The sequence below is a fragment of the Pseudorasbora parva genome, chromosome 10, assembly GCF_024679245.1.
Source record: "Pseudorasbora parva isolate DD20220531a chromosome 10, ASM2467924v1, whole genome shotgun sequence".
Taxonomy (NCBI): Eukaryota; Metazoa; Chordata; class Actinopteri; order Cypriniformes; family Gobionidae; genus Pseudorasbora; species Pseudorasbora parva.
The window spans coordinates 13,187,852-13,204,657 of NC_090181.1; the positions used below are offsets into that span (position 1 = coordinate 13,187,852).

Genomic DNA, 16,806 nt, shown 5'->3' on the forward strand with positions numbered 1-16,806 from the left:
GACCACATGTCCCAAGATGCTGCGCTCAAACGTGGCGTCATCAAACTACGCCTTTGTTTTGAATAGGCACCCTCTAGTGGACGGAAAAGTTGCATAGTGCACCTTTAAGTGAACATAAACAGTTGGGTTGGGTATCAATATAACGGATCTGTGGGTCTTAAAGTGACAGCAGCCTAATATACCTGCTGCTTTCTAGGTCATTAATGTTAATCAAACATCACAAAAATGTACCTATATTTAATTTATACAGTGAACAGAACACTATAATAGTTTTTTTATTAAAGCCAAATTATAAGTTAGACCTTTATTTTATTTTATTTGTAACTTTGTTATATTGTATTTATCTTTGCTTATATTTTCCTTTATTTGTTCTTATTTTTCTACTGACTGTTCACTTGCCTTTAATAATTTTTAAACTTAGGCTAGTAGTTTTTGCTGTGTTATCAAAGTAGTAAACTTCTAAACTAAAAAAGTACTTTCACATTACTAAAAAAGTGTGCTTTAAGTAATACATGGAAAGTAAAGTTACATTAAAAGTAACTTTCTTACTAAACATTTCTGTTTCAATTAAATGTTGTTCTGAAGTTTCTATTCACCATAGAACACTGAAAAAAGTATCATAGTTTTTACAAAAATAAAAGCAATTTCTGAAGGATTATGTGACACCGAAGACTCGAATTTAGCTTTGCCATCACAAGAATAAATGATATTTTAAAACAAAAACAGTTATTTTAATTTGTAATCATATTTCATAACACTGTTTTTTGATCAAATAATCTTGTTCTCACATTTGTTGTAATGATGTAAACAGAAAAAACTAAAATGTCCAGACGCATACTGTAGTGAGAATTTGGAAGGGGGGTGCTTCATTTATTAAAGATAAGTGAAATTATCTTTATGAACAACATTTAATCTATAAATATACAAATATATATTTTCTCTATGCAATTTCTTTGGACTCACATTCTGTTCTCACATTACAAGAGTTTAAATTTAGCTTAAATGCATAGCTGCCATGTGATCCACTGATAAAACTATTGTCTATGGAAAGAAAATTCTCTCACCAAGCTGGCTGAGGTCCAATAATGTCCAGTGCATTCCAGTAGAGCAACTGGCTGATAAAGTGCGGATGTGGACACGACCATAGTGATCTAAACCCCAAAGAGCGTCACGACAGGCAGAGAGCTGCACCATCTCTATGTCTGGGGGGAACTGTATGGTGAAGGGCCGCATCTGGAGGTCTTGGTCCCAGATACAGAACAAGTCTTTCCTGCTCTGACCTAACCACAAGAAACTCCCTGTGGAGACACCAGCGAGATGAAACATGCTTAAATAATATACAGATTTTAATAATGCAGCCAAAGTACAATAATATTTCAGTGCTTCCTGTAAGACAACAGATAATACAGGGGTGTGAATATGAAGAAGACAGGATTTCTACATACCTTCTTTGGCTGGAACAGCAGAGGAGAACACAAAGGCCCATTTTGTGGCAGAGGCTGTTCCTCTGGGTACAATACTCTTCCAAAACGTCCCTGCATTAAGGTGAACATCACCATAAAATAAATCATACATTTTGAAACAAGACTCAAATAAAAGGTCCTCAGTCAATAGGAGAGTATATTTGACTTCTAAGACCATGCTTATTGTGTCATACCGATGAGGCTTCCCTTTGCAACGTGGAAGTCGTTTCGTCCAGAAGCAATCCAGACGCCACTGGTGCTGACACTGATCAGGCTAGGCTGGCACTGGGAGGGCTGGGAGAGGAAGGCCACACGCAGACGTTCAGCCACCCGCTCTACCGGAGCTCTGGTGGCTGTGGCGACAGTTTGGGTGGCCTGGATCAAAGTCTGTAAAAGACTGCCCTGATCAAACACCACATAGTCTGTGATGCTCACCTAAATGAGAAGATGATGAAGGTAAAAAAGAAAGATCAAAAAGAAAGAAAAATGCCTTGCAGGAAGCAACAATTTTCAGGCTTAAAAATGATTTAGCATTTTTACACAAAATGTACGATTAATCTACAGAAAGTGCGCTAAACACACAGCATGCAGCTCTAGAAAAGGCTATATTGTGCATGTGGATGTTACATATATGTACCTGCCACCAGTGGTCATCTTCACCCTGGGGTTTTTTAGCCGTGACCCCCGTTCTGAACCATAAGCTGCCAGTGGTGTCCAATGCCCAGACTGTGTTATTCTCACCCAGTGCAATACAGATGGGTTCCAGACCTTGGCTCTCACTATGGACATGCATATACAAAATCTCAATGTTTAAAATTATTTCAACAGCAAAAAAATGGATACAGGTCAGATCTGAGTGGCACCCAACTTGCAGGTTTCGACGCCCCCAAAAAATGGGTTGCAGGTCCATTCTGATAAGGTGAAAAATGCTCCATGCAAACAATAAAATGCTACGGAGCATATAATTGTGCATACATAAAAAAATAGATAAATAAAATAATAAATTGGAACGTTTAAAGGCAAGGCAAGTTTTTTTATATAGAATATTTCCTATGGTAATAATAATAATAATAATAATAATAATAATAATAATAATAATAATACATTTATTTTGTATTGCACTTTACATTTAGAACAAATCTTAAAGTGCTACAGTCAAGATCATTGGTAATTCAAAGTGCTTTACCCTCCCAAAAAAGTTTCATAAAAGAATCATAGTGAGTGCATAGGAAATAAGAATGATAATGAATAAGAAAAGAATAAGATATTGATTAAAATGAAAATAAAAAGAATAAGGCATTGATTAAAATTTGTTTAAAGTGTACTAAAACAGAATTAAAAAGATTTAAAATAAAAAGAGGATACGTAGATAAGATAAAGTGCAATCGGTCGGACAGTGCTGGTTCCAGCTACAGCTAGCATAATAGCTAAAAGTGGACTAGCATTGCTTTGAGTAAACCGTTATTTCTAACTGACTTGATCCTAATGATCTGAGTGATCGACAGAAAACTAATCATTGTTATAAATCTCAACAGTCTCTCATTGTTTAAATCTCGTTTGATTTATAGTGAGTACTATGTTTTACCGTGCCTAATAATCTAGATTGCTGCAGTGTGCAACAAGTGTCTCATAGTAGCCGTCGAGCATATGCACAGTGTAGAATTATAATATAACTTTCAACAAACTAATGTATCTAATACATGACCGGAAGAAGCAGAAGCAGTCATCTGCGGCATAATAAAAGCTCTGTGAAATCCAGGCATCATCAAGCTACGCCTTTGTTAAGAATAAGCGACCTCTAGCTGTGAAAAACTACATATTGTGGCTTCAAAGGAACTGCAATCTAATTAATGTCAAATACACATTAAAAAAGCCTGATGAGTTTTTAAAATATCTTTTGAAGTAATATTAATACATTTCTACTCAATTATAAAATATAAAAAAACTACATATGCAATGGTGTTAAGGACATTTTTGTTTACTTATTCAATGGCTACAGTATGCTGTCCACTTTATTTTTTAATGTAAGAGTGAGTTTGGCAATATGTGACTTAAATTTGAATGACTTGTAATGTAATCCACTTCCAGTTATTTCAGTTGTACAAGCGTCAAGTCAAGTGAACGTTGTAAGTCTCCATACATATAGCAGAATGACAAAAAATGAATGAAATGTTGTGCCTCACAGGGCCTACTGAATGAAGTAATCTACCTACATATCTTGTACATAAATACTTTACATATACTTTAAATATCTACTTTTATTTTTCATAATCATAACAGCACTTTGTTATTGTTCTGGTTATTTACTGCTAATGAATTGAAAGACACGTTCATAGAAAATAGCTTACTTCCATGTTTCAAAATAAGCTGGATACAACTTTTAATACTGCATTATATAGCAACTTTGTGCTGAAGTAAAACCAGCCGAGAATCAATGCTTCATCTATTCACTATAGTGAATTTGCTATCTGCATCTGCTAACAGAAAAGCACACTGACGAACATACCTGACGGTGTCATACTTCCAGTGTTCGCCCTCCGCACAGTAGCTGCTGAGACCCTCTCTGTAAAACACACCCCTCTGCTCACTCAGTGCCCACACCACACTGCCCCGTGCTGCCAACTGCGCCATGGGGCATGGACAGTCAACCTTCACTGACCGCGCACATGGCCTGTCCACACTCAGGCCTGAAAACACACACACAATTCTAGCATTTTTAGGCATATGTTCATGGTTAAAATTTCCAATGAAACCAGAAACTGCTACTAGTGCGTTTTTAATAATATGTTCAGAATACTGTAGCTAATGACCTCTACTGGACTGGTAAGGGTCATAAAGGAAAGATAAGGCTTTGACGGAGCTTTAACTTAACTGGTATGAGCCTATTTGATTGTTATTCATTATTACATAATTCCAAAGCGAAGCCCAGCCCAAAGTTGCATTCCTTTAGAGCACAACATCTTAAAATAACAATGCGAAAAATACCATCCGTGACTAGACTATTGTTTTGTCATAGGTATCAGTTTAAAGGAATAGCTCATTCGAAACCGAAAGTGCCATCATCTATCTTTTGTGGGTGAAAAAACTGAAAATGTGTTTTGTTTTTATTTAATTAAACTTTTGTACAAATCAGACTTTGTCTGTTAGTCTTTTTTCACACACAAAGTCACTTTTATGATGGTTTTATGGTGGTTTTGCTTCCTTTTTTAATCCTTAGTATCCATTTTTACATGGAAACTTAACTGCATAATAAAATGACTAGTGCATTTGTGTTCAATGACAGACTTTAAGTCACATGAGTTTGGGCCAACATGAAGGTGAGTAAATAATGAAAGATTTTTTATTTTTATGAAATGTCCAAAACATGAGTTATTTTTCCAAGTACATACAGCACTCTCCAGTGGTCAAACTGTGAAATAACAGGTAGCAGATTTCTGTCTTTGGTTCGCTGTAGTCTTTGGTGAAAATGATAATTTTAACAATTCTGTGACCATAACCATGTGAGTAATTTTAATATAAGTAGTATGACTTAACAGTCGATACAGATTACTCAATTACAAGCTTTTCAGGGTCATTAAGCAGAATATGTTACTGTAATGCGAGGTTAGTATGGTGTTTATTCTCTCACACCTGTCTGTAGGTACAGGTCTCCATTAGTGCGAATGATCCAGGCTGTGTCATCACTAAGTGCCACAAATGCTGTGTCATCCAGGGCTTTGTACCAGTGTCTCTTTCCCTTGATGGTGACTTTCCCGCAAGCGTAAGCAGTCATGGTCTTCTGCTCCACCTTCCACAGCAATGAGCCTAAAAAAACACATCAACGAGATCAGACCAAATCTGTACATTTACTTTTGTTTTGTTACAAAATATAGATTTTGAAAAAAGGGCTAAATGGGCTGAACAAATCTTTTATTTTATTTTTATAATAATAATTGTTAGACCCATTTCTTAATAATTAAATCACATTTCTTTTCACACAGTGAGCAGCAGTGTCTACATGGATTTTTTTGTTACACAAACGCATCGCTTTGCTTTCGAAGGCCTTTATAAACCTCCCGGAGCCGTGTGGAGCACTTTTATGATGGATGGATGCACTTTTAAGAACTTCAAAACAGATCAGCCAATCACTGTCATTATAAAGCTTGGAAGAGCCAGGACATTTTTTTATATAACTCTTGATTTGATTTGCCTGAAAGAAGAATGTCATATACACTTAGGATGAATAAGACTGCAGTTTGCTACATTTGTACAGTAATGCCACATTAAAATATATTCTAAATCTAGAAAATGAAATACGAATTAAAACAATTAGATTTAACTGAATGTCATTACTGTACTGTTTAAGGACAATAGAACATGTAACATAAAATGCAACAATAACATGCAGTAACATGGAATTCTAAAAAGTAGAGCGCTGTCATTATTGTTTCATTAAGAAACTAGGGTGTGATATGCTAGCGTAGAATGATGATTTTTTGAAAACAATTATGCTGCTTAATATGAAACAGTGATAATTTTTTTTCAGAATTCTTTAATGAATGGACTGTTCAAAATAATAGAAATTTACTGTAATATTATACAGTACGGTCACTTTTGATGCATCCTTGCTGTATACATTTCTTTTAAAAAATCTGACTGACCCTAAACCTTTCAATGTTAGTGTGCATTTATGCTGGAGCAATGCTGGATTTATTTATTTTTTTCAGGACTAGGCTTAATCCAGAAAACCATAAACTAATATTTGCTTAAACAGGTGTATGCTTATTTATTAACAAGCCAAATCTAAAGCCCTTACCTGATGGAGACAGAGCCACCTGATGAACATTTTCCTCAAACTTCTGCCAGCTCAAGCTACCGTTAGGAAGACCACTACAGAACAGGCCTCCTTTTAAGTCCAGACACCAGATAAACCTATCTGTCACTATTAGACTGAGGATACCACAGCCAGGCCCACTGTAGCCCATCCAACTTTCAGCCAACTTCAAACAAAGAGAAATACATACAGAAAGAGATTTAAATAGATAACACAGAATAAATGACATCAGTATATGGTGATTCTTAAGGACAACTGTCAAGAACAGTTCAAATGTTTGGGATCAGTATGATTTTTTTATGAGTATGAACATTTTTATTAATACTTTTATGAACTTAACACTAAAAAAAAGTGTTTCCACAAAAATATTAAGCAGCACAACTGTTTTGAACAGATCGTAATAAGAACTGTTTCTAGAGCATCAAATGATTTCAGAAGAATTGTGTGAAACTGAAGACTTGAGTAATGAAGCTGAAAATTCAGCTTTGACTTCACAGGAATAAATTACATTTTAAAATGTATTAAAACTTTCCTTTAATTTTCTTTAAACTGTAATAATATTACTTTTATTACTGTTACTGTTACTTTTTAACCACATAAATGCAGTTTTGCTGAGTATTTAAGAGACTTCTTTCAAAAACAAAATCTTACTGACCCCAAACTTTTGAACAGTACTGTACATTACACAATTAGATAAATTAAATAAGTAACTGTCTTCTGATATCAAACAGATCTCTGATCTGTAAGTTGGTTAGCACTCTAACCTGGTCAGCTTTGAGGAGCTGTGTCTCGTCATCCTCTTTCTGCTTAGCAGATGAGCTCTGCAGACTCAAAGCGTTCAGTCCATCCCCCAGACTAGCACTAGATGGCATTCCATGTGCATAGATGTCCTCCTCGTCACTAGATGGCGTTGGCTCAGGTTCCGGGGAGTAACCCAGTGGTCTAATGGGATCATAAGATAAGTCCAAATTAAAGTCCCCATATAAACTATTCTTAAAATGTTGCTCTGAATCCTCAGGGGCGTCTTTGCCTTCCTTCACATTTTCCTTCATGATGTCCTGCTCATCGGCTGTCTGCATGTACGAGAAGGTACATTCCAGCAACATGTCCACGTCAGGCGTAGCTGCTGTTTGCTCGTTTTCTGCAAACACATTTTCACTGCACACATGACACTCCATGTCTTGTAGTGACAGTGATGTAGGGCAAGGCGGCAAGGTCTCTGCTGTTTGGTTAAGTGGATGCTGATCAGTCTCTTGGCTCTGAATTGGGATAGCATAAGAACTGTGGGATTCTCCACAGACAGAACCATCCTGGTCTGGTGATCCAGTACTGTGCAGGTCGAGGCTGCTGCACAGTAGGCTGGTGTGGTCAGAAGGAGGCTCGCTCATGGGTGTGTTTAAGACGTCACTGCCTGCACCGTCCTGGCTGAAAATGCTCTCCGACCAGCTGTTGCGCTCATTGACATGATTCCCACTATCTACAGTTATACAAGAATATATGGAGTACATCAGTGGATGGTATATAATAAAATTCATATCACATCACACCACATTATCTTACCATGTCGTCTCCTCTTGCCTTTCTTCTTCAGCTTGATGGCCTTGACCACCAGTTCCTGTTGGAAGTCTTCTTGGGCGATGGCACTGTATCTGCTGGAGGAGAGCTCTGAGGTGGAAGCCTCTGTTGTGGTGAACATGCCCTGTGCGCTCTCCCATGAAGTGATGGAGCTGCTGCGGCTGCAGGACTCCACTGTACCCAGACTGACCCGCTGCTGCTCCAAGTCCTCTGCCACCTCCAGAGCCTCAACCGCATGACTGAAAGCATCAAGTTGCTGCTCCTCCTGCACCTCCTCCGACTCTTCAACCTCATCATGTACTTCCTCTGAGTTAGGACTGGCTTGAGTCTGCTGCTCTGTAATGATGGGCATGGTCCTGATTGGCTGAGCAGTTTCCACAGCACCATTAGGAGGCAGCAGAATGGTGGGTGTGGAAAGAGGAGATGTAAAACGGTTGGAGTGGTCTAATACTGAGGAGGGGGGAAACAAAGATAGATAAGATAGAGTGGCCCCAAAAGCATTATGGACACTTACAATGTTCAACAACAACAACAAAAGTTTGTTGACACTTTGTCAAAAGTTTTGGAACATTTTCATAGGACACCAGTGTAAACTTAAGGAAACATATTAAATTGTCTGTCTCATGCTTATTCCAAGGTTAGCGTAGACAGTGCTCATCCGTTTCCAGACCAGATGGTGGACCTGCACCTTAAATGCCAGCGAAAATTATGACAATTAGATGATAGTGACAGATCCCCTGCAATGCAGTTTTATTGTCCTTACAGTCATTAATATGCCATTCATCCACTACTAGCTAAATGGCAGGTCTGCTGGAAAGACTACAACTTCTCCTCCTACCAAATGCTGCCATTGACTAGGTCAGCCGGAACCGGGAACACTTCCCAAAACACCTGATGTACCCTGTGTTACATCATAGAATGGTATCTACGCTAATGTTAGTCTCTCTCTATATATCCCAAGGTTTACTGCAGTCAGCTCAGCCGGACCCGGGCCGTATCCAGACCAGATGGTGGACTTGCGCCTAGACATGACCAATGCATCCCTGAAGTGTATGCAGAGAGCGTGTCAATTAAACTCCCCCCTGTAAATGCAGCATCGACATGACATCCTCATGAAACCCGTCTCTGGCATGACAACTCCAATCTTTTGAATAATCTTACAAATATCCATTGATATAATATAACTTCTGACCGGTAATCTTGCCAGAATCATAATCATACACATTTTGTTTGTCGGCCAGAGGCGAACTGGCACCCCGACTGAGCCTGTTTTTTCACAGGTTTTTTTTCTCCATTCTGGCCTTGAAGGAGTTTTGGTTCCTTGCCACCATCGCCTTTGGCTTTTGTCTTGCTCAGTTAGGGACACTTAAATTTTAACTATATTGCTGATCTGCCCACATTGACACTATATGACAATTGAAATTAGCTGGATGACATCATCGTTTACACCAGATCGGCTGTACAGCCGAATCAAACTCTGTAGCATTATTTTCCTGTTAATACAGTGAAGCTGCTTTGAATTTTAATCGGCATTGTAAAAAGCGCTTCATAAATAAAGGTGACTTGACTTGACTTATCTAGATCTTCAAGTATAAGAAGCTGGATGAATAATTTTGAATGATATCAATCCGCAATCTGACTTGGGATCCAGCCTGGAATAAAATCACACTAGGGTTTTTCACTTGGCCAGTGGAGAACTGGCCCCCTCACTGAACCTGGTTTCTCTCAAGGTCACCTGATGGAGTTTGGGTTTCTTGCCACTGTTGCCTTTGACACTTACCGGTAATATTCTGTTATATTATCAATTTGACTGCACTGATACTATTTGATTAGGAAAACATTTTTTAAGTGAATTGAGCTGATGACACCATGCTTTCCGTAGAGCTTCTGAATCTGAATTTAACTAATTTCATAATTGATGAGGTTTACACATTTATTGAACTGAACTGATTTGAGCTGAATAATGGCACTATTGCCTTACAGTATGTAGAGCTGCTTAACAGCAGAATTTCAAACATCTCTCTCGGTCAAAAAAGTTGTCAGTTCTGTGACATAATTTCTTTGAAAATGCTACTTGGTATTAAACTTTGCTATCTGTAATAATATGTAATAATAATCTATTTATTTATTGTGTCCAAAACATTTTTGGGTAGCACCTAGCGGAAGAAAAGTTATTTTTAGGAAAGTAAACAAATTTTTTCTTAAAGAAAGCAATCCTTTTACTTATACATTAAAATGTATCAAAAAATTCCAGTTAAGACAATTTTACTAATACTAGTTAAACAATTATAATATTAGAAAAGATTTATATTTCAAAGAAATGATATTCTTTTGAACTCTCTATAAAATCAAAGATTCCTAAAAGAAAAACTTTATAATAACGGCATGCTATGGATCATTAGTTAAGTTAAGCATTAGTAAATAGTTAATTTATCATTTATAAAGCATTAATAGACATTAATTGTATTTTCATACTTATTAATAATCAATTTATAATTTCTAAATTAAGCATTACATTATTTACAAACCAGTTATTTAAGAGTTGTCATAAGATCATTTAGAAAGTGTAAATTAATTATTAATGAAACTATTTAAATGTACATTTACACATATTATTTAGACATATAGTAATAGTTACTTTATAAACATGTATTACTACTGTAAATCATTCAGGTAGTTACAAATGAATCATTAATAAAGTATGAAAATACAATAATTGAACATTATAGATATGCTTACATATCAAGAATAAAGCATTTATAGCGGTATTTATAAACTGTTTATTAAAGTCTATTAATGCTTTTATAAATGTATGAATTAACTATTAACTAATGCTTAACTAATGATTTATAGCATGCAGTTACTATAAAGTTTTACCAAAACGTTTAACAGTAAAACTCTTTTCTTCTTTAAAATTGATAACATTAAACATTGAAAATAATAAGAAATTTTTCTTAAGCACCAAATCAGAATATTAGAATGATTTCTGAAGGATAATGTGACACTGAAGACTGGAGGAATGATGCGGAAATATTTTTCATCATAGGAATAAATTGCATTTTAAAATATATTATAATAGAAAAGTTTTTTTAGTTTTAGTATGTATTTTAGTTAAGTTATTTTATATTGTCATAATATTTCACAGTAGTACTGCTTTTAGGGTTAGGGTTAGCTACCATCAAATAAAATTCAGCATATCATCATACCATTATACCATCATATCGCTTAGCATGAAATAAAAATTACTATTAATTTTTTAAAAAAATTATTCCATTTTTTTTATCTGCTAATAAAAGTAAATATGATCTTTTTCTTACACATTAACAACCACAACTCATGAATCTACAATTCATACTAGTCAACTATATAATATAGAGGGTAAAAAAACAAAAAAATCTAATCATCATAGTGCCAAGGGCAAAAGAGGCTTTTTCCTAGCCCTTAATATCTGAGTACTGCTTATGGAGCAAAGTGCACGACTAAAACTGCCATTATGGCATCAGTACTGCAACTCACAGTTGGAAACCAATCCCTCGGGGCAATTTGAGATCCGTAAAATGTCCCGATCTCCTTTCAGAATGAAGATTTCATTCTCAGTGCATGACACAGACACTATATCTCCACTGCTTTCCAATCCTCCAATGATGACCTTAATAAGCAAATGAAATAGGTGAGAAACAACATTACAAATTATGTTTGCATTGGCAAAATTTCAATTAAGGTACGGATATAATTTCAATCCAACGTGTGCATTCATACCTGATTGGTACAGTCCAAAACATAAACACTATATTCATTCCAGCTGAGGACCCAGCCCTCCTTCAGGAAGCAGTTGATCATTCCTAACTGTCTTTCTGCGGGTCTGTAGCCACCGGTGGGGCCTGAACGTGGAAACAGCTCAAACTGAGGTACATCCTGATTAAAAAGAGGCTTTAGGACATGAGTCTCCCCGACACGTCCTCGCACATCCGTCCTCCAGAGACGCAACCCTGGCCTGGCTGCATAAACCACAAGATTGCTCTGCTTGCATAGAGCTGGCTGGAAGCAAGCACCAAATTTGCCATTGCTGTGAAAACAAAGCCAGATATTAAGAATTGTGGTGCAACACTGATAATGATAGAACCATTTTCAGGTGAAGATGGATTGAGGGTTTCGTACCTTTTACGTGGTTTAGTGCCCAGCTGCTGATGCGACTGCTCTTGTGTGTAGAAGAGCATTGAGCGCTGATAGGATGAAACCAGAAGTACTTTCTGACTATAGTCCAACTGAACTATTGCTGAAGTCTCTTCGAAGAGGACTACTGGATTACACACTCCCTAAAAGACCAATGCACGTACACACACACACACACACACAAATTCAGCCATTAGACAGTAAAACAAATTTCATACATTTTGACAAAGATTTCATTACAACCATATTGTCCATCAAACTGTAAATATCTGAAATAGACTCAATTGACTACTTATCAAAAGCTTACTTGGTCCAAGTCCACAGCCGAGTAGACCACCTTCCCTTTATCATCACCAGAGAAGAGCTTCATGCCATTAGGACTCCAGGCTAATGCAGTAATTGTGCTTTTGTGTAAGCCCACAACATCAAACCTTCTCAGCTAGAACAATGACAGAAATGTGTCACCATGGCCCATTTACTAATAAGATGCATTCATCAAAAATCATATTACCAATTAAACAAATAGCCTTTATGCTTTTCCCTTGTATTAGGGTATATAAATAAACAATCCTTACTATTCCAATTAAAGGGATAGTTCACTCAAAAATGAAAATTTAATGTTTATCTGCTTACCCCCAGGGCAAGATATAGATAATTTTGTTTCTTCAGTAGAACACAAATTAAGATTTTTAACTCACCAGAAGTGATCGTGCACTGAAGGCTGTTGGACAGTGTTGAATTTGAGGTAAAAAATTATATAAATACTGTTCGGTTTCTCGCACAAACCGATCGTTTCATGTCTTAAGACATCAATGTCTTGTCACTAGTGTTTAATATTGATTTGTCTGTGCATGTTTTTTTTACTCTACCATTCACATGCATTATACAAATGACAGACTCCAAAGGTTGAAGTTAAAAATCTTAAAATGTGTTTTACTGAATAAACAAAGCCACCTATATCTTGAATGCCCTGGCAGTAAGCAGATAAACATCAGATTTTCTTTTTTGGGTGAAGTATCCCTTTAAGCAAGAATTATCAGGAAAATAACAAAATAATTCAACCTAAACACAAATTGAATTAAATCCTTGCTACTTGAAAGCTATAATCAGAGATGAAACAGTACCTGTTTATTTCTGCCAGGCAATGGTGACACAAGCTGAAAGAAAGCAACTCGTCCTGACGCTGTTCCAACAGCCACAAGATCATCGAAACAACTCAGCAACTTCACTGCAGTAATGGCCTCACATTTGCCCTATTAAAACATAAGAGGCAGAAAACATACCTAACCAGATCAGATCATCAATGAATGCTGCAGAAGAGAGAGGAAGCAGACTTACCTCTAAATTGTATTTGTTCATTTGGCTTACTCTCCGGCAGTAAAGGTACAGCATGCCGATGCTGCTACCAATGGCTATATAATCACTGTTGCTGTCCAGTGCGGTCAGGTAGACCAGCACCGAACGGAAACCTTTCTGGACTTTAGCAGGGATTGCATTGAGAAGGTAGTAGAGTGGGCAGAACTCCCTCAAGGGCAGCGGTGCTGGATGGGTGGCCATGATCACCCTGTGGATCTGTGCTCCCACTGCTACTGAAAGGGCCAGACATTAACAAGTACAAGATTATAAAACGTGTATGGGTTGTTGGGCATAGTAAGGAAGTTAGGAAGTCAGCTTTATGTATGTTTGTTTATTTCAGTCACGTGGAAAATCAGAAACACAGCTAGTCATTGAGCCATCTAACACAACATGTAAGTATTAAACGCATCCAAACATCAGAATGAACTAAATAGTGAGTACACCCACGAGTAATATTAACCACGCCTTAAGTACACAACACAAGAGCATCCTTTTTAACATTATTAAGGTTTCCTCCAGCTAAACACGGTTATGTAGAACAGTACATTCTGTTTTATTTGTGGGCCTATGCACTACTTTGAATAAATATCAACGACTATTAACACAAAAACAGTCGCTTGCAGTTAGCTGTACAAGGTGGGTAGCTTTTCTAGTAAGCGTACTCTATGCAGTAAACTACGTGAATTTTTAGTTTTACAAAACTTACCACCGTAAAAAGTTCACATTAATTCGGAACCGTAACCGTTTTATATTTTGGATGAGGGCGATCTGTTGACATTTCTGCTGCTTTGACAGATAGCTTGTTGACAAGCTCGTGTGTCTTCTTCGTTATGTTTTGGATTGAAAAAGAAATGTGACGCCAGCGACACCTACAGCAGCGGATGTGAAACTCGTAACATTTGCCCAAGACGGTGTTGTGTCTTTAAAAAAAAAAAAAAATCCTTACAGCAACTGAAAGTCTAAATAACAATTTAAAGTGCTCTAAATTAACGAATCACTTAAGTTTAATTTAATTTGTTATAATTTGCTTGAATATAGAGCTTTAAGATAGCCTATTTTTTGGGGAATATTTGTAATAGGTTTATTGTGCTTGTGTTTAGCAATGACAATGTCTGTTTGTTAATGGAAGAGGCTTAATAAAGGTTAAAAACAAATCCTCTTCTCTCTTGGAGCATAATCAATTAATGCTGTCCTATTTGAAATATACTTATGATTGAACTAATTGACCTGCTTGACCTTAAAATGACTTGAAACCAACATACAATTCTAATTTCTATAAAATGAGATGGAAAATATCCACATCTAATGAAATGGGCCTAATGATATTGTCAGTGTATGGAATAACAGCACTTGTCAATGTACCACCATTACAAGGGGCATCAGCAGAACAGACAGTCTATATTTCATTAACTCTGATGTGCACTCAAATTTAATAGGCCATAGCAAAAGACAACCAGGGAGACAGTGTTTGATCTCAAATGAAACAATCCGTACAGACCATTTACAGTCCATAACATCAGCCATAGTTTCTTCAAACTATTCTTCATCCAAATGTCAGATGGTTTGGTAATAATAACTACATCTGTTAACCATATGGCACAAACATAACAGGACAGGATCGATGCTTTTTCAAATAAGCTATTTAGTCATAGCATGATCATCTCATAATGTTGTTACATACTGTATGCTTTAGGCCTAATAAAAATGAATAAGAATGTTTATTGATATATTATTGAATTCATGGACATTTGCCAAAATAAAATGACAAACTGGATATTGCCATGCACTTACATTCACATCATCCATCACCCCATCTATTCCACTCTCCCACAGTTATGCATTTGTCTTCATACAAGATTGATTGATGGAAAAATGCAATGTATTTTAAAATAATTAATTTTAAAGTCTGTTGTTTTTGCTCAAAGAGATTTTTAAAGATTTATTTAATAAAATGTACATGTATTTGTATTAAGCTTTTTGCAACACAACGTTTCAAAGCTTTACAGAAAAGGCATTACAATTTAGATTGTATATGTCATCAGAGGCAGCTGTGTCCAAGTAATATGTTTCAGAAATGCCCTGCTGAAAAAAAAGAAAGAAAAGAATTCCCTGATAAAAGCCTAAGCTGGTTGGGTGGTTTTAGCTGGTCTCCCAGACTGGTTTTAGAGGGGTTTTGGACACTTTTAGCTGAGCAGGCTGATCAAGCTGTGAGGCTAGCTAAAGGCCAGCTTAAACCAACTAAGATCAGCCAGCCAACCAGCCTTGGTTTTAGCAGTTTTTTCAGCAGGGCGTATAGATGCCAATCACAATGTTAGCCAACAATGTTTAAGGCAATGAGCACACTACAGTAATTATTACGGGTTGTGGACATGATAAGAATAACAATATTTGGAATATTTAGCTGGCTTCATCTGAATCCTTGCAAGAAAAACATCTTCAGTGGTGTAATTAGATTAGCCTAGTGTACAATTTACTCTCTCCAAAAAGTATTTAATTACTTATTACTTATACTTTCTAAATCATATCAACCTCGACTATTTAAGTGATTCAAGGATATGTAACAGCTTTTTTAATTAATTCAAATTAATAATATAAAACTACAAAAACTATTAACTGACCAAAGCAGGCCTATAACAAACGTGAGGATACATAAGACATGCATTTTAAAGTTAGACTTTACATTTTTATGTTATTTCCACTATTAAACAATTGCTCTACACAGTATTTTGTTCAATTACATCAGAAGTAACTGTAATTCAATTACATAACAAATAAGAGTAAAGGCTATTTTACTTTTTCAAGGGGTAATTAAATTACAGTAACTAAATACTTAGTAACTACACTGTAAAAAAAAGCTAATTTTGAACTTTTGCAGTACAATCGACTTGGATGTTTAAGTCATTTCAACTTAAATTATGTTAAACTGACTTTAAAAAATGAGTTACATAATAAAAACAAGTTTAACATTGCTTAACTTATTTTGATGAGTTAAGACAATGTAATAACATATGTTGTCATAACTTCTTGAATATACAATTTTTTACAGTGTAGTTAACACTGATGCAAACTGAAGCTAAATATGATAAAGCTATGATAAAACAGTAAAGCAAATGGAAAATAATTGGGGTATCTTCAATTTATAGCCTTAAGCCAACCGTGGTTGCCTTAAAATTTTGAGTTCATTGAAATTAAAATTTTAAGTTAATACAATGAAATTTTTTTGAGATTCGACAACCTTTATTCAAATATTATTAAAAGATTTTGTAAGCATATTGGGTAATTGTGTGTTTTATTTCTGATGATGCAGTGAAACATGCCAAATAGTGCTATTTTCATGATTTATCCATTTTTTTATGTGGTTCAGATACAATAATATTTTGAGTTTGTATTTATTAAACAAATGTCCTTCATTGTATCAACTCAAAG

General features: G+C 36.0%; 1 protein-coding gene across 2 annotated transcripts in view; it reads right to left on the reverse strand.

Moving 5' to 3' along the window:
* Positions 1-14,225, reverse strand: part of tecpr2 (tectonin beta-propeller repeat containing 2) — a 26,735-nt gene extending 12,510 nt beyond the window's left edge. The window contains exons 1-16 of one of the 2 annotated variants that reach the window (XM_067455202.1): positions 14,087-14,225; positions 13,363-13,613; positions 13,149-13,277; positions 12,332-12,463; positions 12,010-12,167; positions 11,611-11,917; positions 11,368-11,500; positions 7,837-8,301; positions 7,041-7,753; positions 6,259-6,442; positions 5,094-5,267; positions 3,970-4,150; positions 2,101-2,242; positions 1,658-1,898; positions 1,446-1,535; positions 1,065-1,298 (exon numbers count right to left, since the gene is read on the reverse strand). In XM_067455202.1, the coding sequence (XP_067311303.1) occupies positions 1,065-1,298; positions 1,446-1,535; positions 1,658-1,898; positions 2,101-2,242; positions 3,970-4,150; positions 5,094-5,267; positions 6,259-6,442; positions 7,041-7,753; positions 7,837-8,301; positions 11,368-11,500; positions 11,611-11,917; positions 12,010-12,167; positions 12,332-12,463; positions 13,149-13,277; positions 13,363-13,581 (3,502 nt within the window). In that variant the 5' untranslated portion in view covers positions 13,582-13,613; positions 14,087-14,225. The remainder of the gene's footprint in view (positions 1-1,064; positions 1,299-1,445; positions 1,536-1,657; positions 1,899-2,100; positions 2,243-3,969; positions 4,151-5,093; positions 5,268-6,258; positions 6,443-7,040; positions 7,754-7,836; positions 8,302-11,367; positions 11,501-11,610; positions 11,918-12,009; positions 12,168-12,331; positions 12,464-13,148; positions 13,278-13,362; positions 13,614-14,086) is intronic. The other variant, XM_067455203.1, reaches the window with a different exon arrangement.
* Between the last annotated feature and the right edge of the window lie 2,581 nt (positions 14,226-16,806).